Source organism: Xyrauchen texanus, chromosome 28, assembly GCF_025860055.1.
Source record: "Xyrauchen texanus isolate HMW12.3.18 chromosome 28, RBS_HiC_50CHRs, whole genome shotgun sequence".
Lineage (NCBI taxonomy): Eukaryota > Metazoa > Chordata > Actinopteri > Cypriniformes > Catostomidae > Xyrauchen > Xyrauchen texanus.
Window position 1 is genome coordinate 14,986,570 of NC_068303.1, and position 27,045 is coordinate 15,013,614.

At 39.4% G+C, this 27,045-nt stretch overlaps 1 protein-coding gene across 1 annotated transcript in view; it reads left to right on the forward strand.

Moving 5' to 3' along the window:
• The window catches only part of LOC127622132 (syntaxin-binding protein 5-like), a 124,627-nt gene that overhangs the window by 54,194 nt on the left and 43,388 nt on the right, over positions 1–27,045 (forward strand). Inside the window, exons 5-7 of the mRNA XM_052096082.1 lie at positions 9,352–9,486; positions 21,351–21,414; positions 22,851–22,934. Coding sequence (XP_051952042.1) covers positions 9,352–9,486; positions 21,351–21,414; positions 22,851–22,934 — 283 coding nt within the window. The remainder of the gene's footprint in view (positions 1–9,351; positions 9,487–21,350; positions 21,415–22,850; positions 22,935–27,045) is intronic.

Consider the following 27,045-nt stretch of genomic DNA (forward strand, 5'->3'; position numbering starts at 1 on the left):
GATAAAGCACTGCATTACTACAAGTTATTGCTCTATTCTTTATGACAACTCCAATAACATTGACAAACATTTCACATATTTCAAAACAATTGACATTGGAGACCTAGAAGCTCCGCTGAGCGTAACGTACACAACACACACAAATACTTATTAAGCATGCTAAAAAAACACATAAAAGCAACAATTATTAATAATATTTACAGGTTGTGATTCGGAGGAGGAAGCTGATCCAAATAAACTTGGTACTGAACCTTCCTTCAGTGTCAACCGGCTCGCAAATCCACACTTGAAAGCATTCATGTTCGTAAAGCAATCGTCATTAAAATGGCGCGAACTCAGCACAAGGTTCGGGCTATACTTGTGTGGTATAGTCGTAAATATAAACTCTAGCCACTGATTCTTCACATGCTCGTCCCTGGGCAGTGAAAAAAAGGTTGCTTTTGATATGCACTTCAGAACACAGCGTCTTGTTGTCGACATGATGTTTTCAAGTTTTCCCTGGTGTCTGCGCGTGCAATGAGTGGGCGCGGCCAATTTGATAATTTTTCGTCTTGACGTCACAGCGAAAAGGAAAATGACTCGTTGGAAAAACGATTCATTACATTGACTCAGAGTCGACTCCTACTTTTGAGAGACAATAACTTTTTTACGGGGAACTTTCATATATAAAACTTTGCAGGATGTTTTTGTTCACTTAAATCTATGTTACACACTACATGAAAGGTAATTTTCAAAATTCCATAATAGGTGCCCTTTAAAACGTTTTGGTAAAAGATTTTCTTTAGGCATTCTATTAGATTCTCTGAAGATTCTTCCTGTTGAAAGTACTGTATGTCACATTTACCATCATGATTTTCCTAGAAGTTTCACAAATTATGCTGATGATGCGCTGTGAACTGAACCAGAGAAGGTTAATGATGGTGGACATTCTCCTGCCGGCTTGAACTAAAATTTGTTTAGACTCATATCAAACTATTTTTTTTGCATCAAATGATGGCAAAGACAGTAAGTCCTCACTTTCTTTGAGATGCTATTGTGTTTTTTACATAAAAAATGTACGATGTGAAAACTCATAAAAACAATTTAATTACTTTTCCGCATAGATGATAAAAGCATTTACTAGCGAGTCTGGTACCTTCCTTATATGTTTCATTGGCATGGATAATGATAATTGTGAATGAACGTGCACACATGCCCTCTTTACAAATGTTTTGGATTCCCTAATTTACACACGTTTTACTAAGAAATCAGGGGAGTATGAAGCGTTTGTGAATCCAGCTGAAAGTTTTGGGGAACGTCCATTTCATACACAGATTACACAGAATTTACTCATATATTTACAAATGTTTTATGAATGAGGCCCATTATAAGGTCATTCTGCCTAACATCTCCTTTTGTGCTCCACAGAAGAAAGAATTTCATACAGGTTTGGAACAACATAAGGGTAAAAATCAAATGATGACAGAATTATAATTTTTTAATCTCTTTAAGACATTATACCTGTTGCAAATAGTCTGACAAATAATAATAATAATAAAAAAACAAAATTTAAACTGCACATTTGCCCCTGTAAAGTGTTTACAGAATTAAATGAATTGGAGCGAATTTAAAGCAGATTCTTTCTTCCATGTCATACTGTAGCTGTTTCCGATTCTTGTGTGCAGCTGGTCAAATGTGTGGCTTATACGGCTGACTTGCCTCAAGCAACATTTTGTCAATTGATTTTAATCTTCTTGTTTTTGTTCAGTGAACCCAGTGCCACAATTCTTCAGAATTGAATTCTCCCATATGAACCAAAGTCGATAAAGTCAACATTTCAAACTTTCAAATTGTTTTAGAGATGAACTGACTTGACAAAATACTTCTTTCCACTGTACTGATACCCTAACATGACAAATGATCAGAGAGGTGGGCAGTTTTAAAGGATGTTTTGGTTGTGTATGTGTGTGTCCCTGCAGGTTTTGAAGTGCTCAGTAAAGAGCAAGCCAAATGTCAGGAGTGCAGGGCATCCGTCTGTCGTGCTAATACATTCATTGAGCTCATTATCACACGGTTACAGAAGCCATCTGAACACAAACATATGCCTCACTACAACACATGGAGGACTACTGATATTTGTGAAATTTCTTGTGTATTTTCTACTACACACACACACACACACACACACTCACACACAAAAAACTACATGACAAGGGGGTGAGAAGCAATGATTGTATTTCCTATGTGTGTGTGTGTGTGTGTGCAGGTGCATGGTGCAGGTGCACTACATTGTGCCAACCAACAGCCCCCACACTTTTTGTGAGGGTTAGGTTTAGGTCTAGGGGTAGGGTGAAGGGTTAGGAAATACAAAATATAATTAGTTTAGTATGAAAAAAAAATAGTAGTCAATGGAAAATCCCCATAATGATAGAACAACAAACCTTTATGTGTGTGTATGTGAGTTTGTTTGTGTACATAATGTATGTTATGACATGGCAGAGAAATTTTGCCTAGTCATCCTTGAAATGACGTGCTGATGTAACCGTGCAGATGTCTTTATTGTCTTTACGTGATCATAGACAGAGGCGTTTCCAGCATTGAAGGACATCCGGGGCTTAGCCCAAACCATTTTATTTTCACACTAGCAACCACTTCCCTGTAGTCCAAAGCTGGTGAGAGGGTATTCTTTGAGTTTTGCTCTGGCTGGGCCTGTTTCTACAGTTCCTAAATCTTCCACTCTAGTACTATCCTCGATTAACTCATCCTCTCTCCTCCCTGAATCATCTGTGATGCAAAAGAACAGATACAGCACATAACTTATTGCAAATCAGCTTCAAACAACTAATTCATCAAGTGCTACATATGTCAAATTGTAGACCAATACCATTGAAGAAAATATATTGGGAAGAGCAGATCAGTGGAATTGCCCTAATATCTATCATGATTCTTGAATTTTCATGTATATTAACATAAAGTCATTACAAAAGAGTTATATTATAGTGAGTAAAGTGAAGTAAAAAAATTTTTTTAATATAAATAATTTATATTTTTGACATAAATAGTCAAAATTATGAATAAGATCCTAAGTTAAAGCAATACATGAATGACTTTAGTCTAAGTTCATTGACACAACATGGCATCGAACGGTATATAATTCTCCATGTTCATCTGTCAAAATACTTTCATTAGGAGCATTGGGATAAACAATGTTTCACTTTTAACTTTCTCTAAAGTAAAGTGACTGATTAATTGTTACCAGTTTCCATGCCTGATTCTGGCACATCTTTGCTACCCTCAAAGTGTATATTTACTACAAACTAATATCACAAAACAAGTCACACATACATTTTATGCTAATGCTTATTGGTTATCCTTAGAGAAAACAACACCTGATAAAAAAGAAAATTATGCTTTGAACAGGACTCGAACCACGGAGCATGCGTTAACCACAAGGCTAGAGAATACAACATGATCTTTAGACTAAGTAACGTAAGTTAGCCCATAGGCTACCGACAGCAAAGAAACTTATTCTATAGGCTAGATTATGCCTATGTCTATTTTTACAGGCTGTATGCAGTATGTGCAAAGCCAAAACACAATGAAATAAGGCAACTTATGATTTCGGGGGTTTACATAGGCTATTGTCCGGTTTCATATTTGTCAGTCAACTTTTCAAAATACATTCGGGGCTACACTCAAAACATTCGGGGCTGAAGCCCCGGCAAAATCAGCTGCCGCCGCCTCTGATCATAGACACACACAAATGTGCGCAAACACACAGATAAGGATGGATTACATTTTACCTGTGTTATTTACTAAAATAATGAATTAAGAATTACTATATCTAATTTTGCAAGGTATCAGAAAAAACTTCTTTATTGATGAGTGTGTGTGTGTGTGTGTGTGTGTGTGTGTGTGTGTGTGTGTGTGTGTTTGTGAAGTATCATGATTTAAAGGTGCATTTAAAGTCGATTTTCTCTACCTATAAGTTTTATACTTAAATAAATGAATAGTACTTTTGACATATGTTTAAAATAATGTACACTTACCATGAGATGAAGACACAAGTGATCATTCTTGGCTATATCGGGGGTTATCTATAAAAAGCAAGAAGGTCTAAAATACCTGGTGAGATCTATCCATTAGGATTCCCATTCACGGAGGCCGTTCTCCTGCTGCTTCCAGCAGCAACAGAGGCCATTCCCCTGTCACTACTGTCACTACCAATGCCCATGACCACAGAGGACATTTCTCAATCACTACCTGCGCTCAAAGCCACGGAGGCTGTTACCCTGTCACTGCCTGTGCTCAAAGCCCTGGAGGCTGTTCCCCTGTCGCTGCCAGTGCCCACGGCCACGGAGGCCATTCCCTAGTCTCTGCCGGTGCTCAGGGCCATGGAGGCCATTCCCCAGTCTTTGCCAGTGCTCACGGCCATAGAGGACATTCCCCAGTTGCATTTGCCAGTGCTCACAGTCTAAAAGGCCATTTCCCAGTCGCTGGCAGTGCTCACGGCCACGGAGGCCGTTTCCCTGGCAGCGTCCATGGTCAAGGAGGCTGTTCCCCCGACACTGCCAGCGGCTATGGAGGCCGTTCCCCTGCTGCTATTGTCACTGCCAGTACCCACGACCATGAAAGTCATTCCCCTGTCACTGCCTTTGCTCATGGTCACGAACGCTGTTTTCCTGTCACTGCTGGTGCCCACGACCATGGAGGTCGTTCCCCTGTCATTGCCTATGCTCATAGTCATTGTGGCTGTTTCCCTGTCACTGCCAGTGCCCACAATCATGGAGGTCGTTCCCCTGTCACTGCCAGTTCCACTACCACGGAGGTAATTTCTCTGTCACTGCCAGTGCTCAAAGCCATGGAGGCTGTTCCCCTGTCACTGCCAGTGCCCACAGAAAGGGAGGCCATTCCCTAGTCTCTGCCGGTGCTCACGGCCATGAAGGCCATTCCCCAGTCTCTGCTAGTGCTCACGTCTGCCACGGTCAATGAGCCAGGGCCCATGCCTGCCACGGTCAACGAGCCAGTGCCCAAGCCTTCCACAGCTCTGCCCCCTGAGCCGCTCCCTCCTGAACCCTGTCCAGTTGCCACCGTCCAGTCCTTTGACCCCTGTCCAGCGGCTGCTACCCAGTCCTCTGACCCTTGTCCAGAGGCCGCCAATGAGTACTCTGTCTGCTCTGCTCTGATGCTATCTCCCAGGCCACCAGACCCCCGCCTCTGCCCTGAGGCCTCCTCCCAGGCCTCCAGACCCCACCTCTGCCCTGCGGCCTCCTCTCAGGACACTGGACGCCACCCCTTTCCTTAAACTCCCTCTCTACTGTGTTTTCTTTTTTGTGTTAGTACTATTCTGTTTATAATGTCACGGCCCTGTCACTCTGGGTTTCTGTCTGACATCATCGTCCCATGTCTGTCTTGTGCTTCATTGTATGTCTTTGTGTGAGGGCACGGTTTCAGTTGAATTCCCTGCCGCTCCTCGGTCTGTCATGTTTCATGTCTGGAGCATGGTGTCTGGATCCTGACTTCCTGTCTGGTTTGGTTATGGTCTCTGTCAGGATCTGCAATCACATGCTCCATGTTCTGTCTGTTATTGTCATGGGTGAATCGTGCTTATGTCATCTTGGCGGCATGCACCCACGTCAGTAGTTTATGACTGTCTCTCACGAACATGGGTGCACCTTGCATTGCGCTGTGCGCCCGGGTTGCAAACTGTCTTTTATTTCATGTCTGGAGCACGGTATCTGGATCCTGACTTCCCTGTCTTGTTCAGTTTCAGACTGTGTTGGGATCTGGATACTCGGGGTCCATGTTTTGTGTCTGACTCTCGCGACCACGGATGCGTGTTGCACTCACGTTGTGCTCCTGGGTCTTGAGCTGTCTTCAAGTTGTGCTGAGGTTCGGTCACTTCGGTCTGAAATTTTGGGTTTGTGTGTGGCTTGTACAGGTGTCCTGTCTTGTTTTTGTCGCATGTTGTGTGCATCGCGAGGTGTTTGCCTTTGCTACGTATTCTGTCATCTTGTTCATCATGTGCGTATATTGCCTTATTGTCTTGCAGATGTGTGCTCATGCCATTCGGGTGTTTTTTTGTGTTGTGAGAGCACGTGGCTTTGTTTTGTTTCTGTATCGCTGCATGCCTCGCTGTCTTGCGTCATACCCCACCTCCTTGTTTGCCCATTATACGTTTATAAGTCACACCTGCCCTGTCTTGTTAACCTGTTGATTTCTCTCCCGATTATAGTCTCCTCTTGTGTGTTGTCCAGGGCTAGTTTGTCAATGTGTTTGATTATTCTTGTCAGTCTGTTGGTCGGTCTAGTCCTGTTTATTCCTGCTTGGCCCTATTCACCGCTGCTTTCTGCCTCAGCCTGAATTTTACTTTGTGTTTTTCCCCTACAGTGTAGGTTATGTTGTTTTTTTGTTTATTGTTTGTATAAAATAAATTCCCTTTATTTTTACTCTGCTTTTGGGTCCTGAGCCTTCTCTGTGAGCTTTACACCCTTACTATTTCTATAGTGTACTGTGGATACAGCAGAAATGCTAAGAGTATTATGATAGTATGTTATTACAATCATATGGCATGGGATTCTTTTGAAAGCTTTTTTTTTTTTTGTCTTGCCCATGGAGAATGTTTTTTTTTTCATTAGTGCATCATAAAATAAGAAAAGTCTTACTTGAACTTAAACAACTTAAAGAAAAGACACAAACACACACGACGGTTAGCTGCCCATAAAGTTTTTTTCTCTCTGTTGCACCACCATCCGCAGTTGGCCTTTCTCCCTCTCGGAGGCTTAATTAGCCTGATAAGGGACCGAGTGTGCAGCATCACGACCCGGCCCCACCGTCCGCCCTGTCACATTCGTCCCTTGTTCTCTCAGGCCGGGTAGCCCCCGCATGACTTACCCCCCCCTTTCCCTTTGGGAGGGCATGCCCTAAGCACCGTCTGCCGGCAGGTCATCCCCGCCTTTCTGAATCTGGGAGGGGACAGGGGGAAAAGTAAGTAAACAAAAACAGGGGAAACAAAAGTAATTAAAATTGGGGGTACTACTTGTAACAGTGTTAAAAACTCTGAAAAATTTAAAAGAGAGGGAAAAGGCGTGGGATTGAGAGAGGAAAAAAAAAAACACGTACTCACCGGTTCTCTGATACCGTAGATTGGTGCTCGGCCACTCCTCCACCTTCTAACAGACGACAGCCACGCCTCCCCGGGCTATCGAAGACAGTCCTGGTGGATGGAACACCAGCGGCTGGTAGGGGTCTCCTCCACCCCTGGCAGCCGCCCTGACCGCTCCAGGTGGTCGGTTAGGAGCCCCTTCTCCCCTCGCTGTCGGCGGCTGTCCTCCGATTCCAGGCGGCTGGGGCTGCTCCGTTGGAGTGGATGGTAGCGGTGAGAACTCCACTACGGCATATCCCTCCTCCTTCCCGAGTCTTCGGCACCAGTGTAAAGGGGTTCAATGGAAAGGAGGAGGCGAGAACAGGCTTGACAATATAAATAATAGTTTAATGAAGAAATAAACCAAAAGACAAACATCAACACACAACAGTCAGCTGCCCATAAACAATCTCTCTCTCTCGCACCACTGTCCGCAGTCAGCCTTTATCCCTCTCAGAGGCTTGATTAGCCTGATAACGGACCGGGTGTGCAGGCTCCGCCCTCCACCCTGTCACACTCAATATGTTTTGCTTTCTATCAGTGTCTTCTTCAAGATGATTTGTGTGTGCAGGTGTGTGTGTGTGTGTGTGTGTGTGCATGTGCGCGCGTATCTGAAGAGAAAAAGTGTCTTGAGTGTGATACAGTACATGGTATTTCAACACTCTTTCACTCATGAATATATTTATGATGCTGCAAGGTGCTGATGTGAAATGTTGGGCACAGGTGTGTGTGTTTGTATGTCTGTATATTGCTGAGAGAAAGCAGTGTGAAAGAGGTGAGGGTCAAGCTGCCATGCACAAAAAGAAACAAGGTTTTTGTTTATTAAATGTATTACATTTGCTCCAATATTCTACATGAAGCATGTGAGCTTTGACTGAGAAATTCTTTAGATTATCCCAAGACTAATATATCTGAGTAATATATCTGTTTTAGTGGTGATTAAACAAAATCCCAGCCTTTGACTCCAGTAACTGAGAGCTTCCTGCACTCTCGTTCCTTTGGGACTTACTGCAAAGTACATTTGAGTTGAGTAAGCAGAACTCTAACAGCTCAGATAAACTAAGCATTTGTTTTGCACTCAGAAATAACATAAATTACATGCAAACATGTTTGGCTGGTAGAAAAGTTAATAATTAATTGATGGAGCATGTGATTGTCAATACCCAGACTTTGTATGTACTACATTTTGCAAGCGCTATAGCTTTTGAAGCTTGGAGACTTTATGAAGTTCTTAGCTACGTTACAGTATATTTAAAGGCAAAGTGTGTAATTTGATTTATGTTAAAATACTTTTTCTATCCAAGCTTAATGAGGATAGACAACAAAATATGTAAAGCCATTTGTAGATTGATTTCACCTAAATGTAAACATAGTGTAAACATATGTAAACATATTTTTCTGTTTGCTTGTGCATCTCATCTAGCATGGCATTCAACTCGTTTTCATGCATGTTCTTACACTGATTATGCTTAATAAGCAGTAGTATAATGTAGAATTGTGCAAAGTTATATAAACACTTTAAGCGGTTTTCCTTTCAGGGTTTAAGCAAACCCAAACGGTTAAAGCAAAAGACTATCGACACACATCCATTAGGGATTTTTGCCCATTACCCAGATTTCGTGTTTCATGTTGCATGCAATGTTAACATGTGGTGTGAACATGCTTGTTTACATTCTCACATCAAAAGCTGAGAATAATGCTATGATTTAAAATCTCACGTAAGAGCGTGTTTCTTATGTAGCTGGTTTATTTAAATAAGCACATTTTTTATAGTGGTCAGCGTATAGCTGTGCATGTACAATAAATGCGCTCATAGAAACAAAATGAATTTTGGGTAGATCTACATGTTTGTCAAACCAATGGGGGATGGGGGAGTGTTTGGGAAACTGTTTATTTTTTAATTTTTTATTAGGGCTATAAAATGATAAAATTTTAACTGCATAGCTCAAATTATTTGGTCTTTGAGTAATTTAAAAAGGTTTTATTGAAGACTTCTGCAATATGAGAACAATTTGTGAATCTCTGAAACTTTAGAGGAGATTACTAGGGTCTTTTTCTCAGACAACTTTGAGAATTAAAGAAAAAGTCTCTAAATGTAATCTCATTGCTGGTATGAGAAAATTTTTGAAATATTAAAGAGATCTTATTTGTATTTTATCTTAATTATGGGTTGTGTTTTTGAAAATGAGAACTAAGATTAACAACTCCTCTTTATATCTCATTCTTAGGATAACATTCTGTCATCTGCCCTTCCAAAGCAAATGGTTGTACATCGGCTCGGAACGAGGAAACGTCCACATTGTGAATGTGGAGTCGTTTACCCTCTCAGGATATACCATCATGTGGAACAAAGCCATTGAACTGTGAGTGCTGCACACACCTTTAAAGTGTAATGTAATCTCTGAGACCTGGAATCTTGCAACTGATTTGCAATTTATCACACATCACATCTGTCATTGTTCCTGTAGCCTTGTTATGATTTATTTGTAACTGAGCTATCATTTCAGTCAAATGGCATTTTATATTGTCACTGATAACTGATCGGCATTTTCTCTCTCGCCTCACTTCATTTTCTCTCCTTTGGTCTTTCTCCTGTATTCCATAGATGTCCTGATTTCTTCAATTATTAATTCAAACATTTAGTCAGCAGTTTTGTTTTCTTTCTTGACCCGTATAAAAGGCTGCAGTGCCTTTGAGACCCAGACAGTGTTGACACATGTAGACACACATGCATTTACAGGTGTCACATCATATCAATGTTGGGCTAGACAGATGTCCTGTCTTGCCTGCTGCTTTTTGTACTCACTCACTCACTCACTCACTCACTCACTCACTCACTCACTCACTCACTCACTCACTCACTCTCTCTCTCGTGCACACACACACTCACACACACACACACACACATATGTTGGTGCAGTTATCATTATGAGGACTCACCAAAAACATTCTGCTGTTTTACATTTTCAATAAAACATTGTTTAGTATGTTTTTTAAGCGATTTGAATTATGGGGATACAAGAAATGTACTCATAAACCACATTTATAGCATAATACCCTTGTAATTACCAGTTTGTAACCTAAAAAAAGTCCTCGTAAACCACTTAAACCTGCCCACACACACACACACACACACACATAGGCAAACATTTAGTGTCTTGTGACAGAAAGGGAATTGTTGAAAGAAACACTCCGCTATGCTGTTGTACCTGTAGTGAATGACTAAAGGGGCAAATCAGTATGGCTTTTTTACATTTTCAATAAAACATTGTTTAGTATGTTTTTTAAGCGATTTGAATTATGGGGATACAAGAAATGTACTCATAAACCACATTTATAGCATGATACCCTTGTAATTACCAGTTTGTAACCTAAAAAAAGTCCTTGTAAACCACTTAAACCTGCCCACACACACACACACACACATAGGCAAACATTTAGTGTCTTGTGACAGAAAGGGAATTGTTGAAAGAAACACTCCGCTATGCTGTTGTACCTGTAGTGCTTGACTAAAGGGGCAAATCAGTATGGTTTTCATCTCACGTCACTGAGCGGAACATTTTCTCCACTCTCTCCCTCTTTCTCTTACACATACTATTTAAAGGATTAGTTCAGCCCAAAAAATGTATTCAGCCATTGTTTACTCACACTTGTTGTTAAAAAACAAATTACTTAATTTTCTTAAAACAAAGGGAGAAATTGAAAAAAAAATAAAATAATTTATCAGTGATGTCATACAATGGCAGTTTATGTTGACCACCTCTTCAAGCTTCAAAAGGGCACAAAAGTATAATTCAAAAGTCTAATATATTCTTTTATGAGACTCATGATTGTTATGAAAGCATACAATAAGGTTTGGTGCGAAACAAACCAAAATTGAATGTATTATTTAGTAAAAATGTTCACTGACCGTTATTCTCCTGTGCACGTTCATGAGTCTGCATGCAAGCTTTAGAGCTCTTTGTACCAGAGCAACAGTTGTTACGCAGCACGCGTGAGATGGGGCATTCAAGCAGAAACCCATTTTGTTTTTCGCTTCAACAGGACCACCAGCAATATTAACAACAGAAAACACAACATAACAACATGTCTGAAGAGTTTGTAGTGTAAGAATAAATGCATTTCAATGTCCAGACTTATTTGTTTTGAAGAGGAGTCCTCCATCAAACAGAGAGATGGGGCTGAAGGGACAGTCACACCGTGTCCTATACTCAGATGCCAAACGACACCCAATAAAATGTATATTTTCTATGTTTATTAGAGTATTTTGTCCTAAGCAGTTGCGACGAGCAATGGGACATTTTGTGGATCCCTAGGTTTCTATATTTGCCGTCACGCACAGTAATCCTATCCGCAATGAACTGGCACTGGTCCAAAATGCGATGCGTGGTGCGAGGCAATTGTCTGTATTCAGTGACTGCTTTCGGGTCTTTGAATAATGAGTGTCAGTAAGCGCAACCGGTGTAGTTTCTGGTGCTCCCCTCAGGTAGGATGGTGCTTCCCTATGGAGTTGGTGCCATATGCAGACTGTGTAATATGCATATAGGGAGCGTTGGTACTGGTAGCTACATTTAGCCTCCTCCATCACACTTTGTGATTGTGGACTCCAGTTCAAACAAATAAGGCTGGACATTAAAATGCATTTATTCTTCCACAACAAACTCTTCAGACATGTTTGTAAGTTCTGTTCTCTGGTTTGTGTGCAGCTATGTTGTGTTTTCTGTTGTTAATATCACTGGTGGTCTTGTTGAAGTGAAACAAAATTTTTCACTTGAACGCCCCATCTCACACATACTACTATTGCTCTAGTGCAAAGAGCTCTAAAGCTTGTATGCAGACTCATGAACATGCACAGGAGAATAACGGTTTTTAAATAGTAACATTTTTACTAAATAATACATTTTGATTTCAGTTTGTTTCACACCAAACCTTATCGTATGCATCTCATAAAATAATATATTAGACTTCTGAATTACAATTTTGTGTCCTTTTGAAGAGGTGGTCATCATAAACTGCCATTGTATGACATCACTAGGAACACATTTAAAAGAATTTATAGAAAGTCAGGTGGGGTTATAACACCACGGGGGTGAGTAAACAATGGCTGAGTTAAAATTTTTGGGTGAACCATCCCTTTTAGACATCTAAGAGCTGATTTATTTTTTTAGAGTTAACATTAGCTCTATCTACTTTATCTGTGGCATTAAATTCGAGTTGTCCCTCATTTTGTAAAAGCAAGCAAAAATGGTGTCAACAGTAATAGACAGTTCTATTATAAGGGAAGTTTCAAGAGTAATGCATTGCACCAGAATAAACGTTAAAATTACAGGTGTCAAACACTTATCTAATTGTTATCTAATTATTTTCATGATATGACAATACTTAGGCCTATCTGTGAACTATCATACACATAGCAATAAATTTTGCAATCGAGTTTGTAAATCTGTCTGAGGTAGATTTAGGTGGTGTTAATCCACAATGCATTCTTGTATCCTGTCTGGGCTGTTTTTTAATAGTACAGTATACATGTTAGACGGACGTATGTGGATGTTGTGTCCCATCTCCCAGGCAGAAACCAATAGACAAGATTCATTCAGATTTTAAGATACTGTAAACAAAATTTGCATTTGCTCTCCTTTCTATCTTTATGCCCCCTTCCCCTGAACAGCTCTCACTCTACCCTTTGCCATTCAGTGCCAGTACCATTCAAGTGTGTCTTTGTGTATGTAAACCTTGGAGGCTGTAAACACACACTCCCTTTCATGTATTTCACAGTAGTATCTACACCACAGCAGCTAACCAAGATGGTGTGTGTGTGTGTGTGTTGAGAGGGAGAAATCTGGCGTGTCATTCTGCCGTAGGGTTGATAACATGGTGGTGGGTGATGTTGGAGTGATTCCAGGCATTGAGAGAAGCAGTTTATGGCTGCAGGTGTCAAAAGCTCTGGGTTGGTTGGTGGAAGAGGGCATGTAGGTTGGCACTCTGTTGGCTGCCAGGGGATTAAGGGTTGGCATAATGGGATGACATGACCGGGTACACAACACTATGGCACAGGTTAGTCTTTGCATATCGTATTGCATAACTGTTTGGGGTCAGGCCAACCAAACAACAATTACACCCATTAGGTCATTATATAAACAGGCACTAAAAGTAATGGACCAGAAACCAGTAAGATGGCATCATTGCATCATTCTACGGAAGCATAATATACTGAGTTTTGACAGTTTTGTACATTTTTCATTTCTAAAACTAATTTTTAAGTGTGTGAACAACATTGCACCAGAAATATTCTGTCAACTATTAGAGAAACAAAAAAGTGGAATAAGAACTAGAGGCACAATAAGTGGAAACTGTATAGCCGCAAAACGTAGAACAACATTTGGTCAGACATCATTTTCAGTAAGAGGCATACGTTTGTGGAACGCTTTACCATCCGAAATTAAAACATTGACAGAACTCAAGGTTTTTAATACACATTTAAAGCAATGGCTGAAACTGAAACAACTCTGTGAACACTGACTGTATAGGATACAACACAATGCATACAAACATAATGTTGCATATGTTAGCACGCATAAACATATGCACACTTTTGTCTTCTTGTATTGTTAAATGTGTCTAAACTCTGTTTATAGTGATTTCTACATCCACTTAAGCCCATATCTTATTTCATGTATGGGATGTATTTATTGTATGTATTTTCATAGTTATAAATTTTAAACTCAATACTCTGTAATTTTTGTTTTAATTTTAAAAGCCTAACCACGGACAGGGGTTGCAAATTAGTCATGGCTAGAAACCTGTATGCATGGCATCTACTTTGTATTCTTTATAAAGCAATGTTTTATGCATTTGTCCCTGTCAAATAAACATTAAATAATAATATAGAGCCGGGCAGGAGGGGTCATCTCTGTGCCCACCTGAAAGGCAGACTGTCTCAGTGGTTCGAAAGGACTGTCTCTATGTGTGCATATCTGTTTGTGTGACAGCACTCTGTCATAAATCTAGATCTCTGCCAACAATGTGATGCATGGATCTCTCCTTGGCCAAGGTTGGACAGACAGCAGGAAGTTTTGTTAGACATGCTGTGATTGTGTATGTTGAAGCAGTATATAGATGATGCCTTCATGATGTTTATAGATGGAGTCTGTTAGCTGCCTGACGTCCATTTCAGAGACTCAATTTGAATGACAGGTGTTGCTGCTTAAAGCAAATGGATGCACTCCCTTAAAATGTGAGCAAAATGCATCCTGTATTATACACGCATACATGCACACTCACAGTAGGTAGGGATGGGAGTGGATGTTGTGCCTTTTTGCTCTTTCCCTGTGATTTTACCTAATGACAGGAAATTTTATTTGAAGTCAACATGATTTCCACACAATCAGAAAGATAGAAAGTGATAGGTTGTGTCCCAAATTTAAGGCAGCTGTGCTGCCATCTCTCTGCCCAGTTTTGTCCAACCCCATCTCATAGAATCACATTTCTATACCTAAATATTTAGGTGGTATGTTGCACATACAGCAGCTCTCGCCTGGTTAAATGAACACTAGAGGGGCTACAACAACAATGACATTCATTCCCTTTCACACAAATCTTGAGTAAAATGGCAGATTATCAGTTCATAAACATATGCACTCTTCCTCACAAAATACTGTCTCATGGCATCTGAACACTATTTCTTTAATGCTTAACTTTAAAGGTGATACATTTTACAGTTTGCAATGTTTGCATTTTAACGCAGGCTTGTTTGGGTGGGATCAAATTGCATTGTAGCTCAACTGATAGATATTACACCTGCGATGCAAAGGATTGTGACTTGGCTAATAACTTGGTTGCTTTAGCTATTGCATTTTTCATCCCGCATGTGCTTTTAATGCCACAATCAGTTAGATTTAGGTTTAAAGGGATAGTTTACACAAAACGTAAAAATTCTCTCCTCATACAATGCAAGTGAATGGTGACCAGAACTTCACATAAATCACATAAAGGCAGCATTAAAGTAATACAAAACACTCCAGTGGTTAAATCTATATTTTTTGAAGCCATATAATAAGCGTGGGTGAGAAACAGATCGATATTTAAGTCTTAAATATAAGATTTTTCTATAAATCTCCACCTATGACCAGCCCGAACAGTAGGTGGTGATATGCACGAAGAGTATGAATTGCCAAAAAACAAAAGAAGAATACAAAAATAAATCTGAAAGAGGAGATTAATAGTAAAAAATTACTTAGTGGTAAATATTGATCTATTTCTTACCCACACCTGTCTTATCGCTTCTGAAGATGGATTTAACCACTGTTCTGGTCACCATTCACTTGCATTATCTGGACCTACAAAGCTGAGATATTGTTTTAAAAATTGTCATTTGTATTCAGCAGAAGAAAGAAAGTCATACACATCTGGGATAGCATGAGGGTGAGTAAATGATGAGAGAATTTTCATTTTTGGGTGAACTAGCCATTTAAAGGTGTCATGTATTGGATTTGTATTTTATTTTATAATGTTCCTTGAGGTCCACTTATAATGTTAGTGTGATTTTTTTTTCATTAAAAGTAGTCATAATTTAGGAATAATTGGTCATTTTCTATCCAGTTTTTGTGCCTCTGATTCAAATGCTCTGTTTTTTTGGGGGCGTGTGTTCTTGAAGACTTCAGTGTAAACGTCCACTGCTGTGATTGGGTAACATCTTTGCATGTGGATAAGTGTAAAAGCCCTTGTCATTAAGCGCGCTTGGGGTTGTTTTGAAAACTTCGAATGGTTAAAAAAAATTACATCCGGAGGAATTTATCCTTACATGTTTGAGCCATAGTCTGATCCAGAATATGAAGAAAATTAACCCGCTCCATAAACACCACTGATACTGCAGTCTGTGACAGCATGGTAAGTAATTACTGTAATTTACTTGTCTATTTGTGTAATAGGTATTACTTTTATTGTTGTTTAACCAAGACGCGACACAACGGTGTGTATCTTGTTACATACAGTAGTTGGGGCATTTTCCAATGGTGAAACAGTTCTGTGTTTACAAGTGCTGAGTAACGCATGACAGTACTAAATAAAGTGTAAAAACATGGTGCTATCATATTTATAACTGTGAAAGAATACACTTACTGTGCAACATGTAAACGTATACAGGATATATTCACCGGTGTTTGTCGTTCGTCATATAATCATCTTTCATCATATATTCAGTGTAGTGACAAAAGCATACCTTGTTCATTACAGTGAGTCATGTTTTAAAAGGAAAGAGATTGTCTAAATATATTGAAATCAATACTCTTTAGGTGCATCTGTGGCAATTGTGCCATCATGCCAACAGAACATGAAATATATGCTGCTTAGAGATCCCTGTGCATTAAAACTAATACACGAGCATCTAAATTCACTAGGATCAAATTAAATACTCAGTACACATCTATCAGTCTGTAAAATACCAAGCAAAAGAATTAACATGGATACTCACATTTGTTTGTTGCGACATCACTGTCGAGTCCAATATAGTTGGCACTGCATCAACTTTTAATTTAAGTCTCTCTGCAAAGCCTGCTTCAAACTGTGTCTTGTTTGTGAAAGTATCATCGGTAAAATGAAGCGAGCAAACAAACACATTCTTACCGACACAATGCGGGACTTCATTAAATATAAATGCCAGACACTCTTTCTTAATGTTGGGATCCTTGCGAAGCAAATGCATGAAATCTAGTTTTCCTCAACCTGGCACTGCACAACGTCTTGACATCTTCGTGGCCATCTTGACACAACTCCTGTAGCTCCAAAAATAATCTCACCGCTCTACTCTCACTGCAAGACCGGTGGGCGTAAGTAGTATTGAAGATAAACTACTGGATTTTCCACATTGGAGAGGACATGCTGTTTAAAATGGTGGAGGAGATTGCAGTTTCTATTTGAAAGACTTCTGCGCACCGGCTACCGCGAAATAGGGAGAAATACCCCCACTTGGACTGCTATTTTTCCACTGAGAAAGCTGATCTTCAGAAAGCTGACAGCATCTCTGCTTGGGTGTGGCAACAGGCGATCATACACGCTCCATCTCTCTCTCTCTCTCTCTCTCTCTCTCTCTCTACACACACACACACACACACACACACACACACACACAGACACACACACATCCATCTATCCTTGTTTATCCAATAACTTGTTAGAAACAGCACAAGCCATGATACTATTTCTGAAGTGATATTTTTTAATTACGAACAAATGTTTAGACGCATCATTTGGTTTGAACCAGCAATGGTAGATTCTGATCCGTTTCGTAAGAAAGTAGTTCCATGCACAAATGCGTTTTTATGACTGTACTCAGTTTTTCCTAAATTATAAAAAAATTACTTGTTCGTTTAACTATTGTATATAAGCAATATCACACTCGCAATCATGCTGTATGGACCTAAATCAGGACTGATGTGTTTACCTATGTCGGCCGAATCACAGCAGTGCTATGTAGGGCCATATTGCACTCTTGCTTGTGTGATATTGCTTAAAGATATCATGGTAAGTTTCATTTTCCCTTACCCTTTTAAGGTTTAGGGTAGGGAGATTGCTAGGTTGTGTCGATTTCAAACTCGATAGAGTATTAACCTTAAAAATCTTGTCTGTTAGGGAGAACATTTAACACATTTTCAGTGCCACACAGTGGACATTTCACCATACTGAACTGTCACAATGCATGTAAGGAACCATATAAAATAATTAATAAAAAATGTCAGGGCAGTTTTCATGGGATTTAGTCAGTGACAGCACAGGCAGCATTTTTGTATGGAAGTTCCTTCTAAAGGAAACAAGTGAGCTTTATTTGATAACTATGCAAATAATTAGTGACAACAATTACTTTTTTCCCTGTATTTTTCCCTGATTTCTTGTTAGAAATCTAACTATATATTTGTTACGATGAGTAGGTGAAGGCAGACGAGGCTGAGGATCTAAATGCAGTTGGTTTTTATTAAACGTGAAAACAGACAAAACAGGAACAAACGAAACATCCACGATGGGAAAATAAAAATAAAAGCACAAAAACATCAAGGGACCACAAACGGGGAGAACAGGTTGAACAGGGCGAAGAACAAACATCCATACACATCAACAATCGACAGGGGAATGGAGAAACAGCAGGGTTTAAATACACAGGAGACATGATGATGACAAACGACGATCAGGTGAGCACAATGACACAGGGCTGGCAGTGATGAGGGCCGGGAATCATGGGAAGTGTAGTTTTTACAAAGGGAATAGGAGTTTGAGACAACGACTGGTGAAACACAGGGCAGACAACAAGGGAATCGTGACAATATTGAAGCAAAAGGGAAAAAAGGACATTATTAATTCATTCATTCTATAAACCACTCCATCTAAAGCCATTTTTTCTTTTACCAAAAATCGAATCGAACACATCAGGACTGTGTGACTTAATTGGAAATGAAGGATACAGGGGTCTGGCTGTTTTCAAAAACCCACCAGATGAAGGCATCTAAGTAGACAGGATGTTAAGCAAGTATTGAATTTGGACGTGACTTGTTTCCTTCCTGCATCTTAATACTGCCTGCAAAGGAAGAATTCTGCAGCTTTTGGTCACCACTAGAGAGAGAGAGAGAGAGAGGGAGAAAGGGGGAGACAGGATTTGAGCGATAAATAGGTACATACTGTAATATAGTATAATAATTATTTTGGACCACAGATGTGGATTGTGGGTTAGCGGGTGTATGTAGGTGAAAAGGATGGAAATATGAAATCATAAGATGTCTTGAATGACTGAGAAACTGCAGAGTGAGGGTAGCAGTTACAGAATGAGATTTTGCCCATCCTATTCTTGTTACCATGGTGATCAGCTCTCTAAAACCAGCCTACTCCTCCTAAAGTAAGGGCTGAGAGATGAATTCGGGGGACATGAATTACAAATCTTGAGGTATAAGGAAGAGAACATTGTTCATTCACTGTCAACACACTTGGACCTTCACTGTGTATTGCCATGCACCCCACCAACCACCCAATTTCTCAAACACACACACACACACACACACACACACACACACACACACACACACACACACACACACACACACACACACACACACATGCACATATGCAAACAGAGTTCTTTCACTCTCTCTGTACCAAATACACTTATTGACCTTGTGACTGAGTTACTGTGCCAAGTGAGGGTAGGTCAGTTTCCCGGTGGACTAGCCTGTATATTGATCAGAAAGAGTCATTCTCACATGCTGCAGCTGAAAATCTTGTGTTTCTTAATTTAATTAGATTAACAAGCACCCTTTATTACATCATAAAGAATGAATGAATACTATTACTATATAATGGAAGATTTACAAAGAGGTAATTGTGGCAGGGGAGGGCGGGGCGGGTCGTGATCCTACACACCCGGCCCCGCCCTCCGCCCTGCCACAGTAATAAAAAGCCTAAATGATTTCTGCGTTGTTGTAGCACCTTATTAGCTCCTTTTTGTATTGTACAAAGTTTTTTGTGTGTGTGTGTGTGCTGTACACAAGAACAATAGCTTAATATAAATAAATGTAGCGCAGTGCCTTGTTAAGATGGATTGTGAGTGGCAAGTGAATATTCTGCTTGTTTTTGGGTTAAATACTGCATGCTATAATAGACCAACTTTTAAGTGAATTTACCCATGTCACTTATGTATTCTTTTAGATAATTAATACATGTTTTATTTGTGCATTGTTTATTTCAATCTGATCCTTAGGATCTTAACAAAAAGATGTTACTAAACTGCATCAGCTTACTATGACATTTGTGGTACGTCCAGTCCCAAAGAAAAATGTGAGAAAAGCAGTGTGCAAAATTCTTCTGCAAAACCAACCATTACATAGCTGTTGTTGTTTTAACAGCCAGAACTTTGAAAACACCACTAAGACATCTCTTATTGCTTCCCATGTCCTTTTGTAAAGGTGAGGGGACTGGTGTTACAAATTTGGATTTCTCTTGTTACTGTCAGTCACGTCATATAAATTCAGCAAACACTGGAGGAGAAAGAGGTGGATCAGGACCCCTGTCTGTCATACCTCCATCACCGTAACAGATGGATAAAGTTCTGCCACTCCTCATCACAGTGAAGCGTAACATAATGTAGCTTGAGAGAAGAGAAGGATCCCTGTCTATGCCATGGCTGCCACCACTATAAGTCTATGCCCCAGAGCCATCCACAGCACAGTTGACTTGTTGGATAGTCAAAGGGAACAAAGGGATAATACTCCTGCCAGTGCAATCAATGCAGGCTTATGGGCGGCCTAAGTATTGTTTGCTACAGTAGCACCTATTGATGGCAGGGCAGCTTGTTTTGTGACAGAGAGAGAAAAGCAGGAAGGAAAAGAGAAGGGAATGATAGCAGAGTTTTGTAGATGACATTTTTACATTTCAATCCTATCAGAACAGCAGTGTGTCTATGTAGATATGCTTAGTTTCAGTAAGCTTGTGCTGTATTAATAAGTGGAGGAAAAATTTTGCTATTTCCAGTCCATTGGGCTGTTTATTATTATTCATTGACTGTAAATAAATGTGCAGTGGTGGTCTTGTTAAATTCCTTATTTATAGCATTGTATCCTTTGGAGAATCCAAAGCTTCTGTAATGTGAATTCTGTAAAGAGAACTGTAGCATTGGAAAACTGTGAGGTTCAAACTGACTCTGACTGGATACTTATATATTGCAAATTTCAAAAGCCTGTAAATCCTGTAAATATGTGGATGGGGATATAATCAGATTATGTTGGTTTCAGTTGGACAACATCAAATGTAAGATGGCTCTATAGGAGCCCTTCATGTTCTGGATAAAAAAAAAAATATTTCATTAATTGTTATGTAAAACCATATTGTTTCAAACAGCTTTGCATGACAAGAATCCCACTCTTGGGATTTTATAATGTTTTGTTGTACCTTGTAGGTCACATCCTGTGACTGATAAAACTCTTCGATCCAAGTCCATGTTGGGCTTCTTGTCTGAACAAGTTTCCAGATTAAATATATATCATGTTTAAAGTTGTTCTGATTCATGTTTTATTTCTTAAAAAAATAAATAATAATAACTAAATAAATGTAATGTCTTTATACTTTATTTCTATATCTGTTAGTCACTCCTCTATCCTGTCTCCTTCTTCAATCCATTGTTTCAGTAACTAATTTACTTATCCCAACCTCAATCTCAGACCTGTCTCTCTCTCTGCCTGTCTGTCTCTCACAGGTCCTCCAAGGCTCACCCTGGCCCAGTCGTTCACATTAGTGACAATCCTATGGATGAGGGCAAGGTAAGGGGAGGCATATAAAACTGCTTAAAAAGGAATAGAATCTCTCTGACATGAATAATTCATTTCCCTTACATTGCACAAAGCTCTTGTTTCTTTCCATTCTGAACTCATAAAACATTGCATTCCTACGGTGCAGCTCAGTTCAGTAATTGGGTCTAATCTCACACAGCTTGTTAGCAAATTATGTTGTTTTTGAAAACAAATGATCGAGGAGATAAGAAGGAGATGAACAAATGTTCCAGCTACTTCCAAATGCATCTTTTTATACATTCATTTTACCTTCACTAATTGCCAAGGCACTGTCAGACTGGAGCAGAGGGACTGGCAAACACCTGCTGGAGTTTTGCCTTCATATTGATGACAAACTGTCTGTCTCTTTCTCTGGCAGCTGGGAGCTCCTCATAGGCGCCTGTATAGTGATGAACCTCTCTTTCACTCCCTCTGCCTCTTTCTCCCCCGTTCCACTTCTGCCCCTGAACAGGCCATCGATCCATAACAGGCCTGCTCAGTTCTTAATGGGCTTTAAAGTCCTTAGACACATTGTCCCCTCCTTCTTGGCTGACAGAGCACTGACACTTTATAAGTTCATATCCTGTATCTGAATCTCTGGGAATAGAGAGGTTTAAAACTCAAATGACAGGAGTTGTTGTTTTGATATATATTAATAAATGTAGAAATGATCACTTATGGAAATGAAAACTTTCTTTGCATATTTCTTCTTTTCCTGCTGACAAATCCAGTTGGTAGCTGTGTTTTGAAACATGGCAGCTGGTTTCTAGCTTGTCTAAATTGATTATTAACTGGTTAAACTAGTTATTGGCTGGTCGACCAGCCAGCATATTCCAAAAACCAGCTTGACCACCATAAGCCAGTTTGTTGCTGGTCCAAGCTGGTTATTAGCTGGTTGACCACACACTATGTTCCCAAAACCAACTTGACCATGTTAAGCTGGATTGTTCCTTATTCAAGCTGGTTATTATGTGATCCTTGCTGCTCATTGGCTGTTTGACCAGCCACCAGGTTCCCAAAAGCCAGCATGAACACCTTAAATTGGTTTATTGCAATTCCAAGATGGCTTATCAGCTTGGACAGCTAATGACCAGCTTGGAACAGTTAATAATCATCTTAGAGCAGCTAGAAATCAGCTATGTTCCAAAACACAGCTACCAACTTTAGCTGGATTTTCCAGCAGGAAGCTTTGAGTGGGATGTATTGTTTGATTAATTTAACATTTATGGGAATGACTAAACATTTGTTTTGGATTAACAGTCAAATGGAAGGACATCATAATAGCTGTTTAAAGTCTGCATTTGTCTACAAAACACAATTTATTTTCAGATTAAAGTCCCCACCTGGATGAACTCTCATCAGTTTACAGGTCAGGTTTAACATACTGACTGCATATTTTCTTCCCCACATCTTGCTTCTCGTTTCAGCTCATAATAGGATTTGAGTCTGGGATCGTAGTGCTGTGGGATTTGAAATCAAAGAGAGCTGACTACCGGTACACATACAATGAGGTATGTATTGTCACACTGAAGGTTGAATTCCAGGCTTCTGTCGCCTGCAGTGACAGAAATGTTAAGAATATAGAAAAGTGTACTGTAGATCAAATATTCATAAGGGTTTGATTTAAATAAAGGAGACAGATTAGATCTCTTTAAGTAAGAGCATAGTTTGTTGGGCTTGGTGCTACATCATCAAAGGAGCATGAGTATTTGGGGAGGGACTGGTTGTTGTAGGACATCAGTAGAATAGGGATGTAATGGTTTCAAAGATTCACATATACCTTGGTTTTGAAATGGATGGTTATCATACCGTTGAAATCTTCTCATTAATTGTATTGCATGAATATCAAATTTTTTTTAGAAACTTAAAATCAGTTTAAGACAGAATCTGCGACATTTACATCATCATATAAATTTGGCGAGATAAAATAAATCTTTAAATTGCACCTTTATTGTGTTACATTCGACTGTCACTCAATTTTAAAGGTGACATGCAGGTGTCGCGAGTGTAGCGCATCACGAAGTGCAGCATGAGTGTAGCACGAGCGCATCATACAGACATGTCTGACCCTGAATCTTAATTTCCACTGCCAAAGCGGTTGAAGTCCACTGTCTGGGATTATTTTGGGTTAAAGACCCATGAGACACCATCAATGTTGATGGTTCCCAGTCTGTAAAGTTTGTTTGCTAAAAAGGATCGGCTCAGGCGGGAAACACTGCAAACCTTAAGCACCTTCTCCGTGATCACCATTCCACGGAATTTGCGGTGGTGATGTCAGTGGAAATACAGTATACAGGATAATAAATTATAGCCCTTGTTTCATAAAAACACTGGATTCAATGTAGTTTTACATGATATGTAATGACTAGGTTGGCTAAAGTTATGTTTATGCTTTCTCTCACATTCACAAATGCAGCAAACAATTACAATGTGTCAACAGTTTGTTCATCAAGTGCAGCGCAACAGTAGGCCAACAATGTGTTTGAAAATACTAATAATATGTTTTACTTGTAAATCAAAGTACTAAATAGGGTTTACAAAATGCATAGCTTTTGGTGTGCAGGAAATTGACAGTGAAACTATGGCAGAAAATAGACAGTATTGGACAAAATGTCAATAAATATACTAGAAATTCATAATATATTTTCAGTAGGTATTGTATAGAATTAAACTAAACCAACAAATTACCGAATGCATACAAATGCATATCTGAAGTGTTAAACAGGGCAATAATCATTACAATTATTATAATAAACTTTCATAAATCATAAAATAACAATAATAAACTATGTTTTTTTTTCATTATACTTATCTGACTACTGTACATGTTACAATTTTTTTTTGTTATTATTGTTTTACCTGTTTGAGATTTTTTTTGTCCCCAGCAAGCGATGTCCTTCATAAAGTAAATGGAGTAAGTTATTTTGTGGTACGGTACTCATGTTGTAGTCGAGTGGACTGAATCACTGAACATTCACTTGACTGTCCGAGGAAACTGAGCACCTTTTTGGTTTCTTTTTGTGCTGGTTCTGCCTAGTGGCTTGAGTTTGTTTTTTCAAGTAACACTCCTAAAGGACAGTTTGTGGGTGAATCTGCACATTCATTGTGCTTATGCCTCCAATTGGCTGGAGTTTGTTTTGTGGAGTATTTGTTGTAAGTCATTGGAGTGAATAGGTAATTTGTTGCACTCATGTACCAGCCGAATACTGAACATTCGTTTAACTATCTGAGGAAAACGAGAAAAAATAATTGGTTATAACTGAAATAGTTACCTTTGTGTTTATCAGACATATTTCATAATCAGATATTAAACTGCTAATAATATCATAAATGCACCTCAATACCATGATACAGTACATCATGTACACCTTACGACAGAATACATTTTGAAAATATGTGTAGTTCATCTGCTTTGCCTTTGCATGAAAATATACAGTGCACAGTGCATGCTTTTTCTGTATGCATGGAATACCAGGATGACCTGCTACCTTTACCAAAATGTGAAGTATATTGTATTACAACGAGCAAGTTGTGCCCAAAGCAAAAATGCAAAGGAATTAAAACAAACACACAACTCACAGTACATACCTGCGCACACAGACAAACCCATCTCTTACTATAACTCCTTCTTTCTCCCTTTCTTTGTGTGTGTGTGTGTGTGTGTGTGTGTGTGTGTGTGTGTGTGTGTGTGTGTGTGTGTGTGTGTGTGTGTGTGTGTGTTTGTGTATTTATGTGTGAGTGAGAGTTAAGGACAACTCATCTGCACCCTGATGAATTGCTGTGTCTGAATGGATGTCTGATTTATTCCAGCTTTCATTTTCCCTGATTGATTAGTACAGCAGGGATTAATGTCCTACAATCTACTGCCCCATAAGGGTAGCAAGTAGAGGTGAGAATCAGCAGGGATTTGGCAATATGATATTTTATCAATATCTGGGTCACTATACAATAATATTGTGAAACTTTCGTGTTCAGTGTATTCTGATTCAAAACTATGATATATTGCTTTTACTCACTTGTTTCTCATTCATCTTGATTGGACTTGCCTAACAAGTGCTGAAATTCCTGCTTTAGTCAGTCATGGGAGACACAAAGCCGTTGCGACCTTTAGTGCTTAGTTGATTTGATTGATTTTACAGCCATAAAACTAGCATTGAGCAAAGACATATCAGTGTCAGTAAAAAATTATTTGAAAGAATAACGTACCCCGATTCCAGCTTGTATGATGTTTATCATTACACAAAATCCAAATACACAAAAAATTTTCTCAAAACATATTTATCTGAAAATTGGAACATAAATATTGATTACTGGTGTTTGAATATCGATATAGTATTGTGAGGTAAAATATATTAGAAATGATATTGAAATGAGATTAACCTCCCCATAGTACACCTATAGTAGTAGCAAGGTTTAATTTTGGCTCAGCCTAGAATCAAGGGCGCACAGTGAAACACCATTACTTGTCTGTCAGACTCAGACAACCCGTGGAGCTTTATTGTTTATTATTATGAAGCAGAGAACAGGAAAAATGTCAGGCAGGTTGATGGGACTGTGTTAAGTTATGTAGAGATTGCCTGGGAACCTTTTTTTCTTTGAAGGGGTCGCAGAAGTGCAATAGACAGCAGAATTAGCCTTATATCAGATCATTGGAAGCTTTTAGCGCTGAAGGGGTCACTGAGGTGCAATGAGCAGCAGATTTAGCATGGAGGTTTAGAGGAGCTGTGCTGCTATAGATGAATGGAGGCCCTGAAATAATGAATGTATGATCATTACATTTATATAGCACTTTTCTGACACTATACTCAAAGAGCTTTACACAGTGAACAGGGGTCACTCCTCAACCACAACCAGTGTGCAGTGTGCAGATGATGCGTCGGCAGCCATAGTGCGCAAGCACGCTCACCACACACCAGCTCTTGGTGGAGAGGAGAGAGTAGAGTGATAGAGCCAATTAATAAATGGGGATTATTAGGAGGCCATGATTGATGGAATTAAGGGCCAATGGGTGGAATTTTGCCAGGACACTGGGGTTACACCCCAACTCTTTGGGATTTTTAATGACCACAGAGGTCAGGATCTCGGTTTAACGTCTCATTCGAAGGACAGAGAAAAATAAGGAAAAGAAAAGCAGCAGTGCCAATGACAGTAGTATTAAAGATGCCCTTTCTATCTGTATGCTCCACACTAAATGTAATTAATGTATGATAGGGAGATAGAGATAGATTATAGTAATTTTGGTTTGTCCACTTTCCTTTCCCCTCTTTCATCTTTAAAAAAAATATTTGGTGTGCTCAGCTCTGGGTAAGGAGAGAGAGAGAGATATAAAGATAAATTAGATTTTTTAATTTTCTTCTTGCTAAAATGTTTTATTGTAGCACTGAAAGTGCAGAGACCCTATTGTTCTTCTAATTATTATTATTCTTTTCCAGGTTTTCGATACTTTTGGGGTACTTAACATGGGTGAAAACTCATGAAATTGTGCACACACAAAATAGGCATGTAAGGGGGGCTCTCTAGCACCCCCATTTTCACCTACAGTCACCAAAATTGGTACATATATAGTTCTCATCAAGCTGAACAACTTTCATACTCACAATCTTTAGCTCCACCCAACAGGAT